This window comes from Leptinotarsa decemlineata, unplaced genomic scaffold (genome assembly GCF_025532065.1).
Source record: "Leptinotarsa decemlineata unplaced genomic scaffold, Ldec_3_MD MMD2_tig00000026_RagTag_RagTag, whole genome shotgun sequence".
Taxonomy (NCBI): Eukaryota; Metazoa; Arthropoda; class Insecta; order Coleoptera; family Chrysomelidae; genus Leptinotarsa; species Leptinotarsa decemlineata.
This window is the reverse complement of record NW_027412539.1, coordinates 8,025,689-8,048,398: the sequence shown is the minus strand read 5'-3', so window position 1 is coordinate 8,048,398 and position 22,710 is coordinate 8,025,689. Positions and strand designations below refer to the sequence as shown.

Here is a 22,710-nt window from a genome sequence, read left to right as displayed (position 1 = left end):
TATCAGATTCAAATAAAAACTTGCATACTTGCCGAATTATATTCGTATGTAAAGAATCCACATGTGAAATGATCAATTTGCAAGAATGACTTTTTATATGATAAGTTGGGCAGTTAAACGATAATAATATGAGGCTGAATAATACGTATTCTCAATTAATTGTTATGCCTTATCAATTTATAAATTACAGTTCTAAGCTGATCAGTGATTTAATCATTCAATTTGTTTTTCCATAATTTTTATGTATCTATGAACCTGATCTCATTTGGTAATATAATGAAGATTCTGGCTCCCAAAAAAATTGCTACAACTTCTGCACTGTCAGATGTTTACCGTGCTAGGAATCGCACGTTGAAAGGTAAGACCGCGGTTACTCGTACCTCATTTAAATAGAAAGGGGTACATTTTCAGGAGAGATAATTTTCGGAAAAGAAAGGTTTTAGCTTTCTACTTCTCCATCTTTTTACAAAAAAATGTGTAAAGAAAGACAGCAATCAATTTCAAAAAATGTACTCTATACCAAGATGTGCAGATAATACATACTTTTATATGAACACTGAATAACACAAAAAACACTTTTCTTTATTCAGTTTGTATTTCAAACATTCGTTATGGAATTGAATCAGATATCATTCATAGGATTGCTACACAATAAACGGAAGGAAATATTTTTATTTCGTGTAATTTAATGTTTATATAACAGTAGCTGTTTCGAGAAGACTTTTTCTTTGTTCAGACAGTTTGTGTCTGAAAGTTATTTTTTTGCATGATCTACATACACCAGTCAAAAGTGATTGCTTTCGACTCATCTCCAAAATCAGCTAAGTAACTATTTTCAAACGACCTAGAATCGTCCGAACTGGGAACCCGAATACACCTTTAGCATCTGAGGTTTCCATATTGGGATTTTCCTGCCCGATAGATAATCTGGAAAAATCCAAAACTGAATTCCTGCAATGAAAAATTCTTGCAAATATAATTATTTTATGATCTAAATGAATTTTTCAGTATGAAATAATATTGAATTGCTATGTATATTTTAATATACTTTTGTAATTTCAGACTATTAATGTATTTCACTTTTTAAAAACTGTTTATCTGAATCATTGTTTGTTGTAGATTCTAAATGTTGTAAAGGGTTTTCGGGGAGGGTCACTACTAGCCGAGAAGACAGTAGTCGCACTAAACTGAAAAAAAAAACGTCGGTCAAAGGCCGAGAAGAAAAACCCCGAAACTGATAAAAACATTGTTTCCACAAAACAGTACTAGCCACCAACGAAGTGTTGGTTGTCTAACTCGGGGGTACGTATATATCAGTTAAAGAACCAATAACAGGAAATTATAATGTGATGTAACAAATACACTTTGATTCAACCATTGTTTAGTCTATATACAAAGATTCAACGCCACAAAACGGTAGCACAGTACAAATTACAAACTAAAAACTTCGTACATATGATATATGTATACAAAACTGAAAATAAATCAAAAATGCATTGTCACAATGCATTTTTGATTTCTTGCACAGAAAATTGTAACCATGCATTTTTTAATATAATTTTCTGTTGAGAAGTTATGTGAGTTGATTTGTAAATTTTTAGAAACTATTTTCTGTTCAAAAAAATTATTCTTGTTAGGTGTATAGCAGATGTCACTAGAGATCAATCCTGTAGAAACATATTCAAATGCTTCCATATTTCAACATGTGTGGACAGTGGCGGCACAAGACCTAAATTTAATGTGGGCAAGGTACATTTCGCGAAGCCCTCTAATGGTGCAAGAACTGACACGATGGCTATTTGATGGCTAATTGAGACCTTTAAAATGAACCCAAACACGTCACGGCTGCTGAAGGTTGCTGAGGAGTTGGTCCTTTACCGACTATTCTGGTTACAGTATCAAGTCAAAGTAAAAATGTTATTCCTCTTGATAATCTTGGAAACGAGCTGGTAACTTTCAAATGGCTGGAACGATATTCATGAAACATACCTGACCCAATTAGTTATTAAATGAAAAAACCACATTAAAATCAGTCTATTAGTATAGGGGCTACAGTTCCACATACATACACAGATATAGAAGTCAAACTTATAACACCCCTTTTTGCGTCATGGGTTTAAAATGAAAAAAAAAACAGAATAAATAAAAAAAACAAAAACTATATAGGTAGGTACTCTCTAATTATTTGTTCGTAATTTATCTTTGAAGCTATAATCTGCTTCAATGGATTGAACTGCCAAAGCTGAAAGTTTATGCTGACCCATTGTATTTCTTAAATAAATAAATGAATACTTTTGGAGTTTCCATACTTTTTTTGAGTGCACTTTGTGTGTGGATGTCTATATCTTTGAAATTTGTCTGTAGGTGTTTAAGATTATACATTCATTGATAAATAACGGAGATGTCAACACACGTTTCATCAGTAGTAACATATATCCACGATAACCTAGATCCAAAATCAATGTCTTGAACATAAAAATACGCACAAAAATCACTTGAAAATTATTTTTGTTTGACAACTGTCTATATTCATTCAAAGAATATTTTCAAATCATCTGTTTTGGCGCAAAATGGTGTTGTTATAAACATAATTAAATTTAAGTAAGGTCGACGACATCTTACCTTAAAATGACGCCATCATTCAGGCTTGTCCTTTAAGGGCAGTTGAGTTCAGCAACGATATGATATAACCTTTTGGGGTGTTTGCAGTAAAAAAACTCATGCAGTCAGCTTTTGTCTTGCAGAAAAAAACAGGTACTTATGTAAAGCGAAATGGCGGGATTCATGTAAACCCTTTTTTCGAAAATATAGAATCCTTACGGTTATTCCAATATTTATATTGGAAACCGTGTCAATTATACATATAAATAGAGAGAACTATGAATCTACAGCTACAGCCATATACCACACAAGGCGGTCAAATGAACTGAATCTACCAATTCCAAAAACATGTTTGGTTCAAAACTCGTTGATATATAATGGAATCAGGATATACAATAAACATCCCAATGAAATCAAAGAGACTCCTTTTATCATATCCAGAGAGAAATGTACAAAACTATTAAGTGATAAAGCCTATTATGACCTACAAGAAGATGCCCTGTAATTTAGAATGTGTGGAAATTGCCATTGTACTATGTGTGAAAAACATATTTTTATTCGTTGTCCTAGTTCTTGTCACGTAACCTTTGCATTATGTATGTATATATAGTTTATATTATTTACATTTTATACGTTTATACTTCACATCTTATACTAATTTTTATATTAATATTTATTCACGAAATTGTGTTTGTAACAAGAATTTTATTCTTAAACAATAAACATATTATCTATCAATCAATCAATCATTTGTGGTTCAGCCCACCACCACTAATGAGACCTATGGCGGGTTAAAACAGCACTGTCTGGTGTTGAATTATAAATGTGTGTTTGGGCTCTAATTTCCAACTAGTTGCTTTGCAGTGGAAGGCAGAGGACGAATTCCGTCGGCGTTGATGTCGATGCGTGGCTCTGCACAAATGGCCGCCTTGGAGAGCCTCGTCGTCGTTCTCATAGATGGCGTCGTTACAAGGAAAGATGTCAAAAGATTTTCGGCCAATTTTTCTCTACGAATTCCAATTAAACCAAAGCGCTGCCGAAACAGCCCGAAAAATTAACCCAGCATTTGGCAATGACAGTGTTAATGAATGCACTGTTCAATATCAGTTTGCGAAATTTCGTTCCGGAGATTTTAGCCTCGGAGATGAGCTCCGAAGTGGTCGACCTACTGTAATCAAGGACGAGGACTCGAGAACCCTGGTGGAGACTGACCTATCACAAACGGTGCGTGGGATAGCGGAAGAAATGGGCATCAGCGCCCATGCAGTTTTTGATGGTTCAAAACGTACTGGAAAGGTCAAATAGCTCCAAAAACGGGTGCCCCATGATTTGAACAATCGACAGAAATTGCTTTTGGATCGGATAGTCACGGGCAATGAAAGGTGGATCCTCTACGAGAACAGGAGACGTACAGAACAGAGGTTGGACACCGATGAGCCACCCAGGCACATCCCAAAAGCAAAAACCCATCAAAAAGGAGCATGGTTACTGTATGGTGGTCAGCGGCTGGTGTGATTCATTATAACTTTCTGCTAAAGTGCACTGATTCAAGTGGCGTTTAATTCGATTAAATTAAATAGGTATTTACTAAATTATCAGTTTAAAGTAGACTGATAAAAACGGAAAAAAACTCTTGAAACAAACTATTATTTTAATCAGCACATTGAAAATTTTAATTTGTAGAAATTGCATGTTCATTTTCAAATAAATACAGTAGAATTCATATATAACGACTCCACTTATAACGACTATCCGTTTACAGAGACGATAATGTTTACTCAAGTTTAGTTTCATATTTAGTTATTGAGAAAATATACCGTTTAGTGCGACTCCGGTTTAAGCGACCAACCGCTTATAGCGACCATTTTTCATGATAATACATCAGTTAAAACATCGTGCAATGTTTTTTTTTACACAATCTGGGCACCAAAACCTCGGCGCACTCCCTCTTCTTAGGTACCTTTATTGATAGGTACTACTAATGGATATTAATAGATTGATTTTACGCCAGAGGTTCCTGTATGAATTCTTTGTCACTTGTTGAAAGTTCATAAAGTTCAACAAAATGAATTCTGTGAAGCGAAAGTGTTTTGCAATTGAATAAAAAAGTGTAATATTAGACTGATTGGAAGCCGGTGAATTGAATTCAGCCCTCGCAAAGGAGTTTGGCGTATCCCATTCTACAATATCCACAATTAAAAAGAATAAAGATAAGATCGAGTCACTGTTCAATGCAGCAGTTGGATAAGACATTGTGAAACAATGTAGAATGTAGCCTAACTTCAAACTCAGATAATTTCAACGAAGAAGACAACATGCCGCTGAGCATTTGAGGAAGGGCTATTGATATGCATCAGACACCCATAACAAACGAGGACTTTGAATAATACGCGTGTGTCGTTGATGCTGTCGCCACTTGTGATGAACCGTCTGATGAAAACATTGTGGAAAATATAATTGCCAACGACGCGAATAGAAAAGATAATGACGGTGATGATGACGCACAAAAGGATATTTATCCAACCTTGAGTGTGTCTGAAGCTCTGTAGGCTGCGGAAACACTCAATGTGTTTGTTCAGACTAACTTGAATGATGATGTTATGAAAACAATCATGTCGCGAACTCGTAATGCTGTACGAAATTCTCACTACCGATCAAAAGTTTGTCAAAAACAAACTCAAATAACAGACTTTCTATGTTAGTAACACAGTTTTTTCGTGCATTGCGTGTGTATTTTATCTCTTCGTTTTACAGTACATAATGATGATGTTTGTACATTAGGATATTTAAGAACTATTTAAAAAAGCATATGTGATTCCTATAAAATGTTTTATTCATCTATCGATCAGCAATCCGAACCGCTAAATGAAAGACTAATGAACTAATGTACACTTTACTACTGCAAAATTAATCCGTTTTGTGCGTCGTCCGGTTAGTTTGACATAGTATATCCCTTGAAGGTCGTTATATCTGGATTCTACAGTATACGACTTCATCGTAGCTTCCTAACAAATTTTTTTACGGTTTCTATATAAAATATTTAATGCAGCTCAAGCATAAATCGTTCACTGCCTTTGTTGCACAACCGTAAAATTAATGCATTGAATATGTTTCAAACTTGTTACTATTACTATCAAAAAATACTTCAAATTGTTATAAATAGTAGTACAATAAAATAATAGTATATAAAGTATTCTGACATGAATAATTTATTAAAAGTCCAACTTTTGAGAAACAAATTAAAAAAATATATTTGAAACTTGATTGGCTACACAGGGCAACTATAAACATTAATACTCTTATCTTCTGATACAGAAAGTATTTTATTACTATCAGGATTGAATTTCACTCCCCACACCTGAAAAAAAAAGATTTGTAAAAAAATAATCACGAGCAATGAGAGTTACACCAGAAATATATATATATATATATATATATATATATATATATATATATATATATATATATATATATATATCAAATTTCACAGTATCAATATACGAAGTTGGATCTGAATTGGTATTCTGAATTGGTATTCATAGTTCTCATGCCACATTTCACTATTTCCATACTTTCAAAAGAATTTGGACAAAGTACTGTAAATTTTACATTATTGGTTAATCAAATGACCTGATATGTGTGCAATTAAGTGAAGGTAGGCAGACTTCATTCATCTATCATTATTACTTGGTGAGCTTGGACGTCGTCACTTTGTATAAGATGGTTTCAGTCAATGACACTATACAATTTATTGGCGAAGTATTTTGGGCATACATGAACGTTGTGTGGCGCTGATTGCTTGTCAAAGTATTTCCTGTGTGATGGTGTTTTCTATTAACAAACTAAGGTCACCGCCCATCAAGTCCTGTGGTGGCTGACATCTTCATGGAAAAATTCGACCAATGTGCCTTAGATCCGTGAATCCATATTGTTGGCTGCGATACGTTGATGACATGTTTGTGAAGAGCAAAAAGTGAGTTTCCTGTATATCTAAACTCCTCCAAACCAAAAACTAAAACAGACATGAGAAAGGCATATTGGCTCAAAGGGTATACAGGAAACTAACACAGACAGGTGTCTGAATGAAAACTTTAACCAACAGCCACGATTTAAAACTTAAGTTGAGAGTGCCTGATACCTCTGTGGAGGCGAAAGTTCTCCCAAGGAACTCAGTCATTTGAGAAATGCCTTTGAAGAAAATAGGTGTGACCAAGCTGAATCTAACATAACAAAACTCCAAAAAGGCCTGCCAACGGAAAAGCTTTCCTGCTTCATCTGAAGAGTGTTACAGACCAGATTGGGGTAATTCTGAAGTCAATATTCAGGCCAACGAAAATCATCAGAGAGAATCTGAGATCAGCTAAGATCATCAGAGGACCTTTAGTAACACCGCATCGGGTGAAATTGGATCCCTTGTAGCTGTGGATCAGTTTACATTGGAACCAAGAAGAAAAGTTTAACTCTCTGAAAACAAGAAATATTGTCGCTTGGGTCATACCATCAAATTAGGAGTAGCAGAATATGCACTCATAGAATGCACCCAAGTAATCATATTTAGATAGAGCCAAGTGCTCGATAGAACTAAAAGAATTATTCAAGACTATATAAAGAGGCGACAGAAATTCAGAAACTTAAACTTCAACCGAAATTAAGAGGGATTTAATATAAATTAATGGATTGCACATATATCAGGCCATTAAATTCAACTGATAGAAACAATGACTAGTCTACCAATAATGTAGTATCTGCTGGATACTATACCTGGAAATTGGCTTTGGCATAGTTATCTGTGGCCATGAACATTTACACTCTTTGATCAATTTCAAACAATGTTCCTTAATTTTATGGCCACACTCTGAGGCTTCCATAACAAGCACTTTTCATAAGCACCAGAACTGCAATACTCTTCTCGACGCGCTTTTCACCAACCAAGTTGGCGTCTTCAGGAGATGAAGAGAACTAACTTCATTTTCTGAAGAATTCCTCAAGAAAGAAGTCCTGGTGAAGCTCAACATTTCCATTAGCGACATCAAATCTTTCCCTGTTTTGCCTTTAATGACAAATGTAGTACCATTTGTTTAAACCACTTTTTAGAATATCTCCATAAATTCTCAACTTCTCAAAAAGAAGATGACTTCAAGTTTATTGTTATTCCATATATACCAAAATACATTAATGGGTTGGATCTAATTTGCACAAACCTGAACATAAAAGTAGCTTTCTAAACTTTTGTTTCACCAATTCTCGGATTCATAAAATGAGCTATACTACAGTACAAAACCTATATCAGTCATAAATAACCTATTAAAACTCATTTCAAAGAGCAGTAGACCTACAAAGTCTACTGTCGACTTAGAGATTGACCATAAAATAGCAAGAATGATTGGTTGAAATTGTTGAGACCAGTACATGACACTAGACTTTGAGATGTTATTAAAAATCTAAAAATAATGTATTCAAAGAAACACCTGATAGTTTACAATATCGCAACACGTATTTTGCTATACAATAGCATCCTCAGGCGTTACAATACTGACTAAACAAATTCTGTGTCATGCTTTTATAGTAATTTGAATCCTCATGTTGCTGGATTCAACTTTGCTTATGAATCCTAATGCATTAGGATTCCAATTACTATAAAAGCATGACACAGAATTTGTTAGGTCAGTATTGTGACTTCAGAGGATGCTATTGCATAGCGAAACACTTCTCGCTTTTTTGTAAACTGTCAAGAGGAAATCTCACGTTGAAGTGTTCACTTAGTCAGCAAGAAAGAACAGAGATTAAAATTCAGTGAATAAAAAATAGAATATATGCATTAAAAACAGGTAATAAGGCATAAAAACAAGGAAACTAAGCTCAGTAAGACGATTCTTCGACTAGAGCATTGTGGGATTTTAACTAATTCAAAACCGCAAGTATTTCACTATACAATAGCTTTTCAGTTTGTGATGATTACGCCTGAAGAAGCAATTGTGCAAATGAAGGCATGTTGCGGTTTTGTTTAGTGAAAAATGTCTTAATGAAGTGTTTCTTCTTCCATAAAGTATAGGATTCCATCACAATTATTCATGACAGAATTAAATGTTGAAGAAAATTTTGAACAATTTTCTTAATCTCAAGAGGAGAAACATTGTTTAGGCATTTGAGAGAACAAAGGATAACGAATACTATTTTTGTAAGAAGAGTTACCTGATCTGTGTGTTCCTTGAATGTATGTACACACTGTTTAGTGTTGAGATCCCACACTTTTACAGTTTTGTCAGAACTACCAGACACAAAATACTTTCCATCAGGAGAAAATGCAACACTAAGAACCCATGATGCGTGTCCTGATAAAGTCGCTACCATTTCAGTATGTTGCCTGAAAAGAAAAATTAAAGTATGCTATTACTGTGAATTATATCTATTTTGTCGGTTGATTAGGGAATTTGTAAATATATGCAGTGATTTTTCTGATTGATTCGGCTGTTACTTGATGAAGAGTATTTTAATGGAAAAACCTTATGAAACACATATAAACTATAGATTAGACAATCAGGAAAGTGAACAAAAAAAAATGTTTGGAAATACATTTTTAGTTTCCTACTTCTCTATAGGATAAAAAAAATAAACAAGAGGAAATAAATGGAAGGATTGAACAACTATTAATGAAAACTCTTTGGGAAAATATATAGATCATCCAACAGAACAAAAGAACTCATTGGAAACTGCACACAGTTGATCTAATTTTAACAATTTGTATAACAAACATTGGTGAAAGGATTGAAACAAGATATTTTTAGTTATTCATCATGGATATGTGTAATGTCATGAACCGAAAACCATTCCTAATTGATATGATAACCATGGAAATTGGATACATTTCCTTATATACTAAGTACCCTAAGTAATATTAATTAATTGTTGAAAATCATCAATTGTAAAGTCAAACTTACACATCATATAGCTTCATATGCCCATCATCAGATGCAGTAAGCAGGAGCTGAGAATCAGGGGAAAAACACAGTGATCGAATAGGCATGGCATGACCTTCTAGGGTGTGTCCTAATTTATTCGAGGCTACATCAAATATGTTTATGATTCCATCCAAAGCTCCGCTAGCAATATACTTTCCATCTGGACTCTGTCAGGAAGAGAAGTTATAAATTCAGAATTGATGATAATGATAACAATATTTTTGGAAAACTACCTAATAACCCTCAACCCTCATTTGAGAAACTGTAAAAATCAGTAATCTATGAAAAAAATATATTTGAGCATTGAATGATCGAACAAAGACTCAAGAAAAAAATAAAAGAAAATCAAAATGGTACAGTTTGTTTCAGAATGTGTGATTTTTGACAGCCTAATTACAAAAAAGCTAACATTTGATTGTAGACATATAATCATTAATCAACATCATGGATTCAGTCGTGGTAGATCTACCAGCACAAATCTGCTCATTTATCAACACTGTATAATAAATGCCTTCGAAAAAAAAACAGCAGGTGAATTCTATTTTCACAAATTTGTCAAAGGCATTTGACCGAGTAAACCACAATTTGTTGTTGCATAAACAAAAAGCTTTGGGTATTCAAGAAAACATTCTGAAATGGATTGAAAATTATCTAGCCTGCAGAGTGCAATTTGTAAAATATGGTTACTCAGTATCTTCCTCAATCACAGTTTCATTGGGTGTACCACAGGGTTCTCATTTAGGGCCACTGCTTTTCAACCTATTTGCGAATGACTTGAAAAATGTTGTTCTTTATAGTGAATTTCTTTTGTTTGCTGAAGACCTGAAGATGTTTGAAATTATTCATGACTCAACCGATATAGAATTATTACAGTACGAATTATCTAACTTTGTTCGCTAGTGTGATATAAATCTACTGCAATTAAATATAGATAAATGTCAAAAATTTACTTTTTTCCGAAACAAAAATCCCATTAACCGGCCATATGAAATCAATCAATCAGAACTGAAAACAACAAACACAATCAGAGATTTAGGAATCAATCTCGACCCAAAAATGTTATTTGAATCCCTTATTGCTAATATTACTTCTGAAGCACTAAAAATGTTAGGTTTCATTCTTAGATCTGCAAATGAATTATCTCTCACTTCAATAAAAATCATAAATTGTTCAACTGTTAGATCAATAATCGAATACAATTTCACAATTTGGTGCCCTTCATATCATGTGGATATTGATATGCTTGAAACTGTTCAAAAAAAGTTTTTAAGGTACTCTGCATATAAACTGGGATATCATATTGGTGAATATGACTATAAAATTATATTGGACATTTTTAATTTGAATACTCTGGCTCATAGAAGATCAGAATCAGATCTTACACTAATTCATAAAATAATCAATTCCCCGGAACTTGTCGAACTTATAACTTTAAATGTTAATCCAAGGAGAACAAGAAATTCGGAAATCTTCAAAGTACCCTTTTGTCGCACCAACTATGGCCTTAATGAATCTGTAGGTAGAATTTTGAGACTTGCAAATACATACAATGTAGATTTAGAATTTTTTAATTCTTCTTTGGAAACATTTAAAAAGACTTTGAAAGATTGTAATTCATTAACTTAGTAACTCTTATTAGCTCATTATTTTTGCATTCAAAATTAAATTAAGTATTGCTATTAGTCAGTACTTTTGTATTTGAATTAAATTCCATTTCATTAGCAATAAAGATAGATTTTTGATAGGTGAAGTGTAACAGTCTGACAGTGTATCAGCCAATACCGATAATGCTGATGGTCAATTAAAATTATGATGTCAGTTGATCACTATCAAAGATGAATTGTACTTTATTACTATGAGAATGTATTTTCTAATACTATTATAACTTGATTCAAAAAAGTGTAGAAATGAATGGTACGTTCCCACATGTGGCCAGGAAACAGCTGAAATAGGTACTTGGTACTTATAATTTCAACACAATTTCTTTTTGTGTGCATGAATCAGCAATTTTTCATTGGTTTTTTTGCAGACAAACTTTATAAAATATGCAACTAGAAATAAATGGAATAATAAGTACTCTAGTTGAAGGCATTATTATATTTCTTGCCTGAAAGGCAAGGGTGCACAAGAAAGTGTTTCCTTATAGTGTTTGTAAGACTGATAGATGTTATAAGTCATTTCAAACCTATACTTGCCATTTTATAAACTTTTCAAAACTTTGTTTTCAATATCGTAAAAAATAATTGAATCAACAAGTAAAGTTTATATTAAAGCATGTTCGAAACGCAAAAAATGTGAGTTATGGGTCACAGAAGACTTTCGATAGACTGATGTAGTTGGCCCTAAAATATTTAGTTACTCATATTATTAATAGTATAGGTGATCAATTTATTTAAAAAATGTTACTAGTGATAACAATAAATTGTCGTAGTTCATTAAGAGTATTTGCTCCATTTTTATGCTATACAATATCATTGTTTTGATGACTATCCTCTCAACCAGCTCACTTTTTATTTTCGACTCTTTTATAAGTATAAGTATAAGTATATTTATAAGTATAAGACTCTTTTCCAGTATTTTTATTTGTTCACAATTAAGTGCTTTGACTGAACTATGAATGAGAACAGAACCATTATCAATTTATTGAAATAATTGATTTGTTTGCAGAGATCGCACTGCTTTTTCAGCCATTATTTCATAAGCCCGTATGAAACTATAAAACTACTTCTCTTTCAACTTGGCAATTTGTTTGCTCTTGTTGGATAATGAAAAGGCCTATGACGGCTAATTGTAATACATTTACTTGATTTGTTTTGAAATATAATTAAAAACTAGGTTACTACTAACAATATCTAATAAAGAATGTAAACTTTCATAGCCGGAGATAACTGTGTCAAATTTTTTTTTTGTATTCTTTAACAGAGGTTTGCAAGTTTTTATGTCTTGTCTACTACTGCGGTAGATATTATCAAAGACGATGAGGTAACAGTCAAAGAGCAAAAAATAGATCTCAACACAGAAACCTGCAGACCACAGCCAGGTAAACCCGCAAATATCTTTGACAAAATATGTAGTAAGTTCTGTTTAAGTCTGTTTAAAATCTGTTTTTCCGTTAACCAGCTGTTACAAAAACTCAGTGCAGAAATGCTAATATCCTAGGGCGGCCAAACCTTACATCATTTTATAGCAGCTCATGTCATAACAATGAAAAAATTTCAATGATGCCGAAAATTGTGAAAACAAAAAGTTTCATAGTAACAAAATACTAACATAGGCTATGCTTAGAGTAAACTTTCCTCTTGTTTCGAATGTTTGTTCTGCTTTAGCTGTTTCTACACTGTAGCTTGTTATTTTACCAGCATGTGACCCAGAAATAATATGCTTATCGTCGGGGCTGAAAGCAACAGTCCAAAGATCGACTGGTCCAACATCTACATTAGCAATTTTTTCTCCCTTATCTAAGTCCCATATTCTCATACTGGAATCAAGTGAACTAGAGGCACATACTGAAATCGAAAAACATTAGGTGTTTTCTTTTGTTTACATAAAATCAGTATCTTTTACATTTTCCGCTGTTGCTTAGTGCCACTGATACGACACCAAGAGAATGTCCTTCAAGATTATGTTTCAGTACAAGCCGATCATCTTGCAAGTCCCATACTTTAACGAGATCATCCACGCCTCCAGTAACTATATAATCAGTTGGTGCTTCATCAGACATTATTGAATCTCTGAAACACGTTACTTGCCAAAATAACAGGAAACTAGCCATATTACTCGATTATGTTATTTTAATACCTAGATTTATCATCATCCCCCTGGTTGTCATCGTCTTTTTTCTTTCGTTCTGGAGAGTATCTACCCCAAGCACAACTCCAGATACTTTCTTCATGGGCATTTTCTTTTTTGTGAAGAACAGAGTACTAAAAGAAAAGAAGTAAATGTATGGGAAGAGTTATATCGAGTTATAGATTCAGAAGTAGCAGTACCATTCTTTAATAATAAGGAATATATTTGATAAAACAATCTTCCGACAATTCAAAACATCAGAGTTAACTTCAAAATGTTTATGGTTAAGTTAGTGACGTCATAATTGTCATGTATAGGCACAGAACTATAACATAAGTTATAGCCATAACATAAGTTATAGTTCTGTGTGTCTATGGCACATAATATCATATTCTGTGTCTGTGGGTTTCGTTGGTGGTTGTTGGTTATTGCTTGCATGAGCTTCGTAATTGGACATATTATTAAAGTGTTATTGACTTCTTTTTTCATTTGCCATCTACAAAAACACTGAAAAAATACAATTATTCAATAATCTATTGAACTCATATTAATTTCGTATTTTGATTTTAGTGAAATCAGATTATTCTTGGAACACGTTACTGAAAAGATCACTTCAGGAAATATTGAAATAAATTAAAATTATATGGATGCTGGCTGAAATAGAAACCCTTTGACGTAACTTTTTGTTTCAGTTATCTATCGACGATGCAAATTAATTAGTGGAACTCGCATCAAGAGACAGTACTTATGACCCGGTGTAGAAAAACTGTTTTTCAATAAGTAGTAATGCTCAATCAACAAAACTTTGACATCGACATCTGAGTGATAGATAGATTAGCTTTATTGTTTGAAATGGTAACGTTTTATCGTCTATGTCAATACAATTATACATTGAAAACTTTATGAAGAAATAATTTAAGAAAATAAAAAACACAGGTACACAACATTGGATTCAAAAAAAGCAATTGAGATAAATTGAGTTAGGTATTTACGATTTGTAGCCCAAGAAAATTTGTTATTGGCTTACTATATCACATTATCATATAAACTTTGACATGACATTTATCAGAGATATTCTCCCGAGGAAGGCCGCAAATGTCTCTCTGATTTTGCATTAATATTTGCTAGATGCTAGATATCTTCTAAAGTAGAGGAAATTATTTTGTGTCGTCTACAATATGAAATAACATGGTAGATGTTGATAATATATAATTGATTTACATCGTCCAGAGCAAAGTAATTGACTTCATCCGTGATTACATTGAATAATAAATATCACTGGGAAGTTATGTATGACATTGATTCTTTATGAAACATTAAACCATTTTGTGATCATTGTGGTGTAAATGTGAAATATGGTGTTAAAATAAAATTTAGAACAATTTTAGAGCTTTAGAATCGTGTTTTTTGGATTATGGAACATAAAATCACATCCACTTCATTTATAACTGTGGACAGTGTGTATATCGGTGTTTGCTACGCATTTTGAAGGTGGATTAATTAACGGAAAGAATTTGATATATTGTGCTATTCATGATGTTGTGTTGAGATAAATGTTAACAAGTATTTGCAGTAATAATAGATTACTGGAATGTATTGACAGACGAAAGCCAAATAGATTAGCCCCAGAATTGGGGAAAACGGAGCAAAAAGAACTTTGGAGAGGAAAAGAATTATTAACAATGTAGAATATGTAGTAGTCAGATGAGAGCATATCGCAAAAATTGATGATATGAATTACAGCGAATCGATCGTTGACAGTGCCAAACCTAAAAATAACAGAGACGTTGTGGTAGTTGGGTAGTAATTACATGGATCAACCATCTAGACATATGCCAGTCGTGATGGATGAGTGTCGAAAAAAATTGAAAAAGTCTCGAAATCAAATGCCCACAAGACCGAGAGATGATTTCTCATTTTATACAAAATAACGCCTTTTCAAGTTACCTCAAGACAACAAAGTTGAATAGTAATAATTGTCTTTTCAGGTTTACATAAACGTAGTTGTGAAAAATGGGATAGTATCTGTTTGATACTGAAATATCATATTTCAGATATAATGAGGATGATACTACTATACCATGTGACTACGAAATCATTATACATGGTGCCATTCATTTGCTTGTGAAGTGAAAAATTTGATATTTGAAATGAAAGGGAAGTTCATTGAAAGCAATATTTTTACTGATGAAATGAATGCAAATTTATACCGGTGTAACCGGAAATGAAACTGAGTCAAAAATTCCGAATGAAACTCTATACATATATATTTTAGCCCATTTGATAAGATATGAATTTTTTCTTGAAAATATATCACAAACGTCATTTATACCTAAAATAACGGCGTAAAATCCATTCGTTCCAAATTCGATATGGTAGCACTATGACATAATTTAGGAAAAGATTGAATAACTTGATATGTTGAAAAACAAAAAACAAAAATTGCTCATTTTTTTGATAAAGAATTGAAGAATTGAAATTTTTCACCAATCCCGGTACGTTTCATGCATTTTTTAAATATCACTTTACTTCATTTCTCTCGAGAATCTTTATAGAAAGTTATATTTTTGAGACCTCCACAATGAAGTGTTAGGTACTCTTTTGCTACGAAAAACGTCAAAGATATCATGTGATTCATTTTTCTGTGTCCGTTTTTGACCCATAATGAGAGCAGAAAAATGAACATTTTGTTACAGGTAGTTTCTGTTTTGCCAAATCAAATTCGTCAAGCCGTATTATCTATTTTAGTCAAACTCAAAGTTTAGTTTATATACCATATCTGCAAAGGGTTTCGTTTGGAGCAGACCTATTTTTTTATATTGGCTACCCTATATTTTTGTCGTTAGTGTTTGCTTACATCTACAGATGATATTCGTATTATTGATTTTACAGTTTCATTTGTTGTTTAAAAAATATTCATTTTATCGTCCATATCAATAGGGAGTTTGCTTCACATGTACTTTATTCTGAGTGAGTTGGCTAATCTGTGTCATTTGTGTAAAAATTTATATCGTCAATTGTTTATTTTTATTTGTTGTTTTCATTGCATTTATTTCCTTTTAGTATTCTCAACATCTGTTTTTAAAAAAAATATCTGTTTTTCCTTTAATCAGCTGTCGCCCCCATACGAACGACAACTCTCAGAAGTTGGAGAAACTTGTGCGAGCTAAGGACTAACGAGGTCTTACCTTTTAACGTGTAATTCCTAACATGTTAACGACGTGAGCAATCAATATGACAACTGACACAAATGACAAATGCAAAGAGTAGCCAAATTTCAAGGGTTGGAAATTCGTGCGTTTTCTTTTTATTGAGAGTTTATCGAAATGAAAGACACTTAAGCCTCAAAATCAAATAACGAAAGAAGAAGAATTTGGCGAGAAGAAAATTAGGTTATGTTTGTTTTGACGTTTTTCCTGTGTAGTGATCTGTGATACGTAATTTTAAATTTATATAGTTTTGAGGATGTCAGCTACTTTCAAGAATGCGAAAAAGAAGTTATCACAATCAGAACTTCGCAAGTTTATGAATGAACATAAAACTAAAGCTAAAGATGTGAAGAAAATCGAGTCACCCCTAGCAAAATATCCTTTTTATATTTTATTATTTTGTTATTTTTGTTTCAGATTTTCCTATATTCATTTTTCAATTTATTCAGATATAAGTATTCTGAATATCATGTCACTTTAGCTAGATCGCTTATTTTCCTTAACACTTAGTACATATAATGATCAGGGCCAACTGACCTGTATACTCTGTAAATCTGTTGTGAGAAGTGAAGCAGTTTGGACCATACACATAAATGCCAAACAACATAAACAAAATGTGGAGATTGCAAAAAAGCTAAAAGAAAGAACCAACAATTTCACAACGCCACTCAAAAGACCTTTAACACCTCCGCTTCCTGACGTTCCTACGAAAAAATTCAAAAGCATTCTGAAAAACAGTACATCAGACACATCAACACAGTCACTAGTTGGGAGTACAAATGGTTTAGAAGCTGAAGAAAACAAGTTACCCGATGACTTCTTCGACTCAAAGAACTCAAATCGTACCAGTCCCTTCAAGAAAAAGGATGGGAATCCAACAGAGAGTGATGTTGTTCCTGAAAATAAAGATCCTCTACCCGAAGGATTTTTCGATGATCCAAAACTAGATGCAAAGGTATTTTTTCTTTTTAATCATTTGTTGTAATGTTCTGAAACTTGATAGCTGCTATTACTATAGATACAGAGATAAAACTTTATTCCAAGACGATTCTGTGGTTTTAAAAGTCAAAATGTTCAAAATAAGCCCAATATTGAAACAAATTGAGGTAGGGAATCAAAATATATCATAACTGTAGATACAAAACACTATTGGGAGCAATTCTTGAAACATGAATTCTATCAAAGGATTTTTAGTTGTGAAGGCAAACGATCATTGAGATGATATGTTTTTAGAAGCAGTAAAAATAAATATAATTTGGGCATTAATTCAACCAAATTGTCTAGAAACTATTATTGTGGAGGTAAACTAGTGAACATCATAACTTAATGATATTTCTTATGTTGAGTGTTTATGTTCCAGTACTTTATATGAACAGTTCTTCAAGTATTCCAACCAATTAATTATTTTTGAACCATATTTGCAGGGTCATGAAAGATAATTCAATATTCTTCATCAGGCCGAGGATATTGCCTTGAGGAAAACCTTGGTTCAGTACAATACTTCATTTCAATTCCAATTTGATTTAGTTCATAACAAAGATTCAGCTTTTAAACTTGTCACAAAATACAATTAAAGAAGGTGGTTGAACTAAATAAAATAAAATAACATGTGATGGAATTGGCCTATACTTGATTAAATTCCATAACTTATTCAAGTAACACTTTATCTTGAGATTTTCACTGGATAGTTTACAAAACCTTAACATGTGTTTTGCTATACAATACATTTCTTAAGGGTTTTCATACTGTCATGTATTATAAAAAAAGAAAACTAATACTGCATATTTTTAGGCCAGAAACCAAGAATATAGAGATCCCATAGAAGAAGAATGGGAAAAATTTGTCCGTGCTATAAAGGATGCAGATAGCGAGAGTAACGCTATAATTGCTGAAGATCAAACTGAAGCTACCACAGAGAGACAAATTCACGAAATTGAAGAACAGATGCAAAACTTCGCCAGGTCAGTATTAGTTTGAATGAAGGTTCAAAATACTGAAAACGATTCATTCTTCAAAAAAAAAAGAAATATTACACAATGGGAAATGTTCCTCAATTTGGGTTATTACAGCAAATGCAAGTTTGAACAAAATAAAGTTGAGTTCAATTCATGAGTTTTTCAAATTCACTTCGAAAAGTATTCAAATTGATGTTTCAAATGTTGGGTTTTAATTTTTAAAGGGATTTGTTTCTAATTCACATATTGGCAACAGCGCCTAGAACTATGACTGCCATTCCTAAAAATATTTCACCTTGCATATAATACATATATCAAGTTGACATAATTTATACGTACCTAGATATTCTACTTTAAAAAAGGAAAATTATCTTTATAAATCAACAATTGAGGCAAAATATAAATTATAGTTCAATACCACCTCCACAAGCCACATAATCAAGAGTTGTTTTGTTATTTATTTATATAGAGGAAGATAAATATTACTGGAGTTAAAAATAACGATTTGGTGTTGAGAGTAAAACTGTTTTAATCTTCCTCTTTGAAGATGATCACTTGGTGATCGAAACACGTGTCGAGGTGTTAAAAATAACGATTTGGTATTGGGAAAAACTCCAGTAATATTTATTACTACACCAAAGGTTCCAAACAGTGCATCATAAGTAGAGGAAGATAGGTTAGATGCACAAAATGTCATATGTCACAGAATGTCTCGGAACTCGGAACATAAGTAAACAGAACAGCACGCCTCTGAAATATGTCATCTTTGTTTGTCTCATACAGGTAACAGATTCATTGTCCTTTATTAGCTATAACCGAAGTTGCCAAATGGTGAAATAGAAACGAATCCCTTCAAATGTTGAATGCATCATTTCATTCCTCTTTTTTAAGTATTTAAATAATTTTTTAAAGAAAAAGGTTGAAATGATAAGTTTAAAATGCGTTGTTTTAGAACTCTTTTATGAAAACTACTTGATTTTCGTCAGGAGAAACATTCCCCATTCAGCAGAAATCAAACATTATTGAAATGTTCATATTATAAATAATAACAGATGAGGGTATAGCTAACCCATAGTTGGATGGGGTTTTTTTTGTAATCAATTTGTGAAAATTGATTCAAATATTTTCAATAAGTTATAATTAAAATTAGTAAGTCAAAATTTCAAGATCTAATATTAGTAAGTCAAGGTTTAAAAAATTCATATTAATCAACCTAAAGTTGATGATATTCCATAATTAAAAAACAAATTTCGTTCAGAGTATCATTCCTGTGACTGTCCATCCAATTTTAAAAATGTTTTTGTATATTAGGATGCCTAGTTGAAATGAAGATATTTATTATTATTCCTCTAACCAAGCTGAAGTGAATGACAAACAACAAATTTGTTACCGCTTCATCTGGTAAACAAAGTACTAACCAACGGCATATCTAAAATTAGCCCATTTCCTCGTATAAGGAAAGAAATATTCACATTTATTCGGTGGGCATACTTGAAAACTGCCTGTAAATCAAATTAACTGAAAGAATAATTTGTTCAGGCCAGTCTCGACTTTCCTACACTGTAGGTTAATGGACTGTCACCTATCAGAAAACGTCCTTCGTGGTATTAGCCAGGGGAATAGTTGTTTTCTGTCAGTGTTATTCCATTCACCTACAGTGTAGGTGAGTCGAGACTGAATATATGTAAAGGTTTCTTTCCTTATACGAGGAATTGGGCAAATTTTGGATATGCGGTTGGTTAGAACCTTGTTTATTCATCAACTTTAGGTTGATGATGGACACTACCTTGCACTGACGAGAGGCCAAGTAACCCGAAAATGGTCGGCAAATGTGCCCGTTACTATAATTGAAAATCAATTCCAGCAGTTGTATCGCCAACAGCATATGCAGGAAATACTTTTGTGAAGATTCCTGCACTGACACCTGTTGGATATAATCCAACGCCCTTCTCTTCAATCTCGGGAATAGGAAAAAGTCACAGGGGGCCAAGTCTGCTAAATATGGTGCCTGAGGCATGTTTATGGTGTTACTTGTCCTCAGTACGGAACTTTTTGTTCGTATTGCTTCTCGCAAGCGGCGTATAACTTCAAGATAATCCTTCGATCTATTTTTTTCGATAGCAGGAAATCGTCGAGCACGCAAAACATGTCTAACTGTTATGCCTCTCACCAACAAACTAAATTGTGAGAATATACTCAACATAAAAAAAATCGCTAATCGAATGTAGCCCCCGAAATTTGAATATTCACCTCATTTAGAATACCTAGCAATCTGAAATAATTCTTTACGGCTGATTTTTTAATGAAAAAGTGCATTGAATCACCCCTTTTCAAGTACAAAGATTTTTTAACATCCATGTGAGCAACCCCAGGCTAGATTACCATACAAAATGACAGACTGTATTTGAGTATGGTAACAGATAGGTAGAACAGACTTTGTAACTAATACATAACTGATACAAACAGTAAGGTATAATGTTTTTACATATTCCATTAATTGAAAAAATGTAATGTTTTTAGATGTTTCCCAGATGTTTATTAATAAGCTAGAGTCAAAATTATCTTGAGACATTTTGAGTCATTTCTCATATAATAAAAAACATGCAAATTTGATCACATTTCATTATTTTTTCTGTTACAGGGTATTGGATTGGAAAAAGGAGAAGGACGAATTCAGGTTACATATCAAACCGAAAAGTACAAATGAAAGTGAAAGTGAAAGTGATGATGATGATGATATAAGTGAAGACTTTGATTGGAGAAGTAAACATTCCTAACTGAACATGTGAGGAGTAGTTGTTTATCGTTCTCATAAAAAAAGAAAAACCTAATAAGAGGTATCAAAACTTGTCATTTTGTATAATAAATCAGCTGTTATTTTTATATTCGTGTTGTGTATGCCCCTGTATCTGGTAATAGAACGGTATATGTATTGTATTCATATATGATTCTATATATTATTATCATTGAATATACCGACCGTTTTTTTGAGTAATAAATGCTCACATCTGATTCATTTTTTTTTAATTAATTTGGCAGCGGCTGTCACCAGATGCAGATTTCTCCACATCAAATTTTGAATATCAAGGCAGGTCCGAAGAAGCTGTAGGGTTCTTTCTGAACGTACGAGGACGGGTCTTTTTGAAACCTAACTACACCTTTTTGAGTTGGTTTTACTTCTAAGTTCCACTTCGGAACGAGGCAGGAGACCAATAAAGGCTAAAGGCCTTTCAACTATCCTGAAATGGTGCAGGACTTACTCGAGTAGTGAGCCATTAAAAACAACAAGAAGCTTCAGATTAGGCTTATATTACATTACAAATCACTGTGTTAAAATATAACATGAAAGTCCAACAAAACAATAAACAAAAATGTTCAAAAAGTAAGATCAAAATTTTACAAGAAAGCACGTCTCAAATAGCTGATTGTCAAACAGAAATTATCTCTTTATTAACTTGTGAAATGTTATATATTCTCTCGTAAGGTAGAATTCCAACTTACACGAAAACCTTAATTACTCTATTCAAGTTTTGCAGAAATTCTGAAATGATTATTTTAAATTGCCTGGCTTCAAACCCGTGTGTACTAATTGCTGATATATTTACACATATGAAAGGAATGTAGTGTAATTTATTGCCCTTCTTATATCGTCCCCTAGACGCACCAACAATAAGACAATTATTTCAAACTCAAAATGACATCCTCTCTCTCTATACCGACATGGGTGTTAGTAAAAAAATCCAAATCCAAAAATAATCCAAAACGATACTATACTGAGTTCTGTTCTCCCTCTTTGGTACGGTATCCGTGTGAAATACACATCCGTTGTAAGTGCCACCAAACGCAACACCACAATTAACTCACTGCCAGCAATTTACCATAATTCCACTATCGCAAAATCCCTTTGCGGAAAGTCCCTTTTTCGCGACCCTCTTCTGCAACTGACTTTCACAACTACCTTTCGCGACTCTCCCAAATTACCTCTCGACCGCAAAGTAATCTTTTCGCAACTGCTCTAAAGCAAAATCTCCTTTCGCAATATCCCTTTTCGCAACCCTCTTTCGCAACTGACTTTTTCGACCGTTTCGCGATCCTCTTCCGTAACTGTCCGATCGCCACTCGCCCAATTAACCGACTAATTAGTATTCCCAAGTCCGAAAAACTGTTCCCAACACTCCTCCCTTGTACCGTCCCCTG

At 33.1% G+C, this 22,710-nt stretch overlaps 2 protein-coding genes across 2 annotated transcripts; one reads left to right on the top strand and one right to left on the bottom strand.

Moving 5' to 3' along the window:
- Nucleotides 1-5,792: 5,792 nt before the first annotated feature.
- On the bottom strand, nucleotides 5,793-13,703 carry LOC111507557 (uncharacterized). Its single transcript, XM_023162889.2, has 7 exons — nucleotides 13,550-13,703; nucleotides 13,359-13,483; nucleotides 13,125-13,291; nucleotides 12,831-13,066; nucleotides 9,540-9,727; nucleotides 8,794-8,965; nucleotides 5,793-5,959 (listed from the first exon to the last, which is right to left on the bottom strand). The coding sequence occupies exons 1-7, from the start codon at nucleotides 13,550-13,552 to the stop codon at nucleotides 5,870-5,872; spliced, it is 981 nt and encodes a 326-aa protein (XP_023018657.1). The 5' UTR covers nucleotides 13,553-13,703; the 3' UTR covers nucleotides 5,793-5,869.
- Nucleotides 13,704-16,729: 3,026 nt separating this feature from the next.
- LOC111507556 (zinc finger protein 830) lies at nucleotides 16,730-21,396 on the top strand. Its single transcript, XM_023162888.2, has 4 exons — nucleotides 16,730-16,933; nucleotides 17,072-17,513; nucleotides 18,350-18,519; nucleotides 21,155-21,396. The coding sequence occupies exons 1-4, from the start codon at nucleotides 16,815-16,817 to the stop codon at nucleotides 21,288-21,290; spliced, it is 867 nt and encodes a 288-aa protein (XP_023018656.2). The 5' UTR covers nucleotides 16,730-16,814; the 3' UTR covers nucleotides 21,291-21,396.
- Nucleotides 21,397-22,710: the final 1,314 nt, after the last annotated feature.

Bases quoted from the DNA above. Each gene is read 5' to 3' on its own strand.
- LOC111507556 (XM_023162888.2), top strand. From the start codon at position 16,815: ATGTCAGCTACTTTCAAGAATGCGAAAAAGAAGTTATCACAATCAGAA. The intron at 17,514-18,349 runs GTATTTTTTCTT...GCATATTTTTAG, and splicing joins ATCCAAAACTAGATGCAAAG to GCCAGAAACCAAGAATATAG. The intron at 18,520-21,154 runs GTCAGTATTAGT...TTTCTGTTACAG, and splicing joins CAGATGCAAAACTTCGCCAG to GGTATTGGATTGGAAAAAGG.
- LOC111507557 (XM_023162889.2), bottom strand. The intron at 13,067-13,124 runs GTAAAAGATACT...TTTCGATTTCAG, and splicing joins ACTAAGCAACAGCGGAAAAT to TATGTGCCTCTAGTTCACTT. The intron at 5,960-8,793 runs GTAACTCTTCTT...TTTTTTTTTCAG, and splicing joins TCAAGGAACACACAGATCAG to GTGTGGGGAGTGAAATTCAA.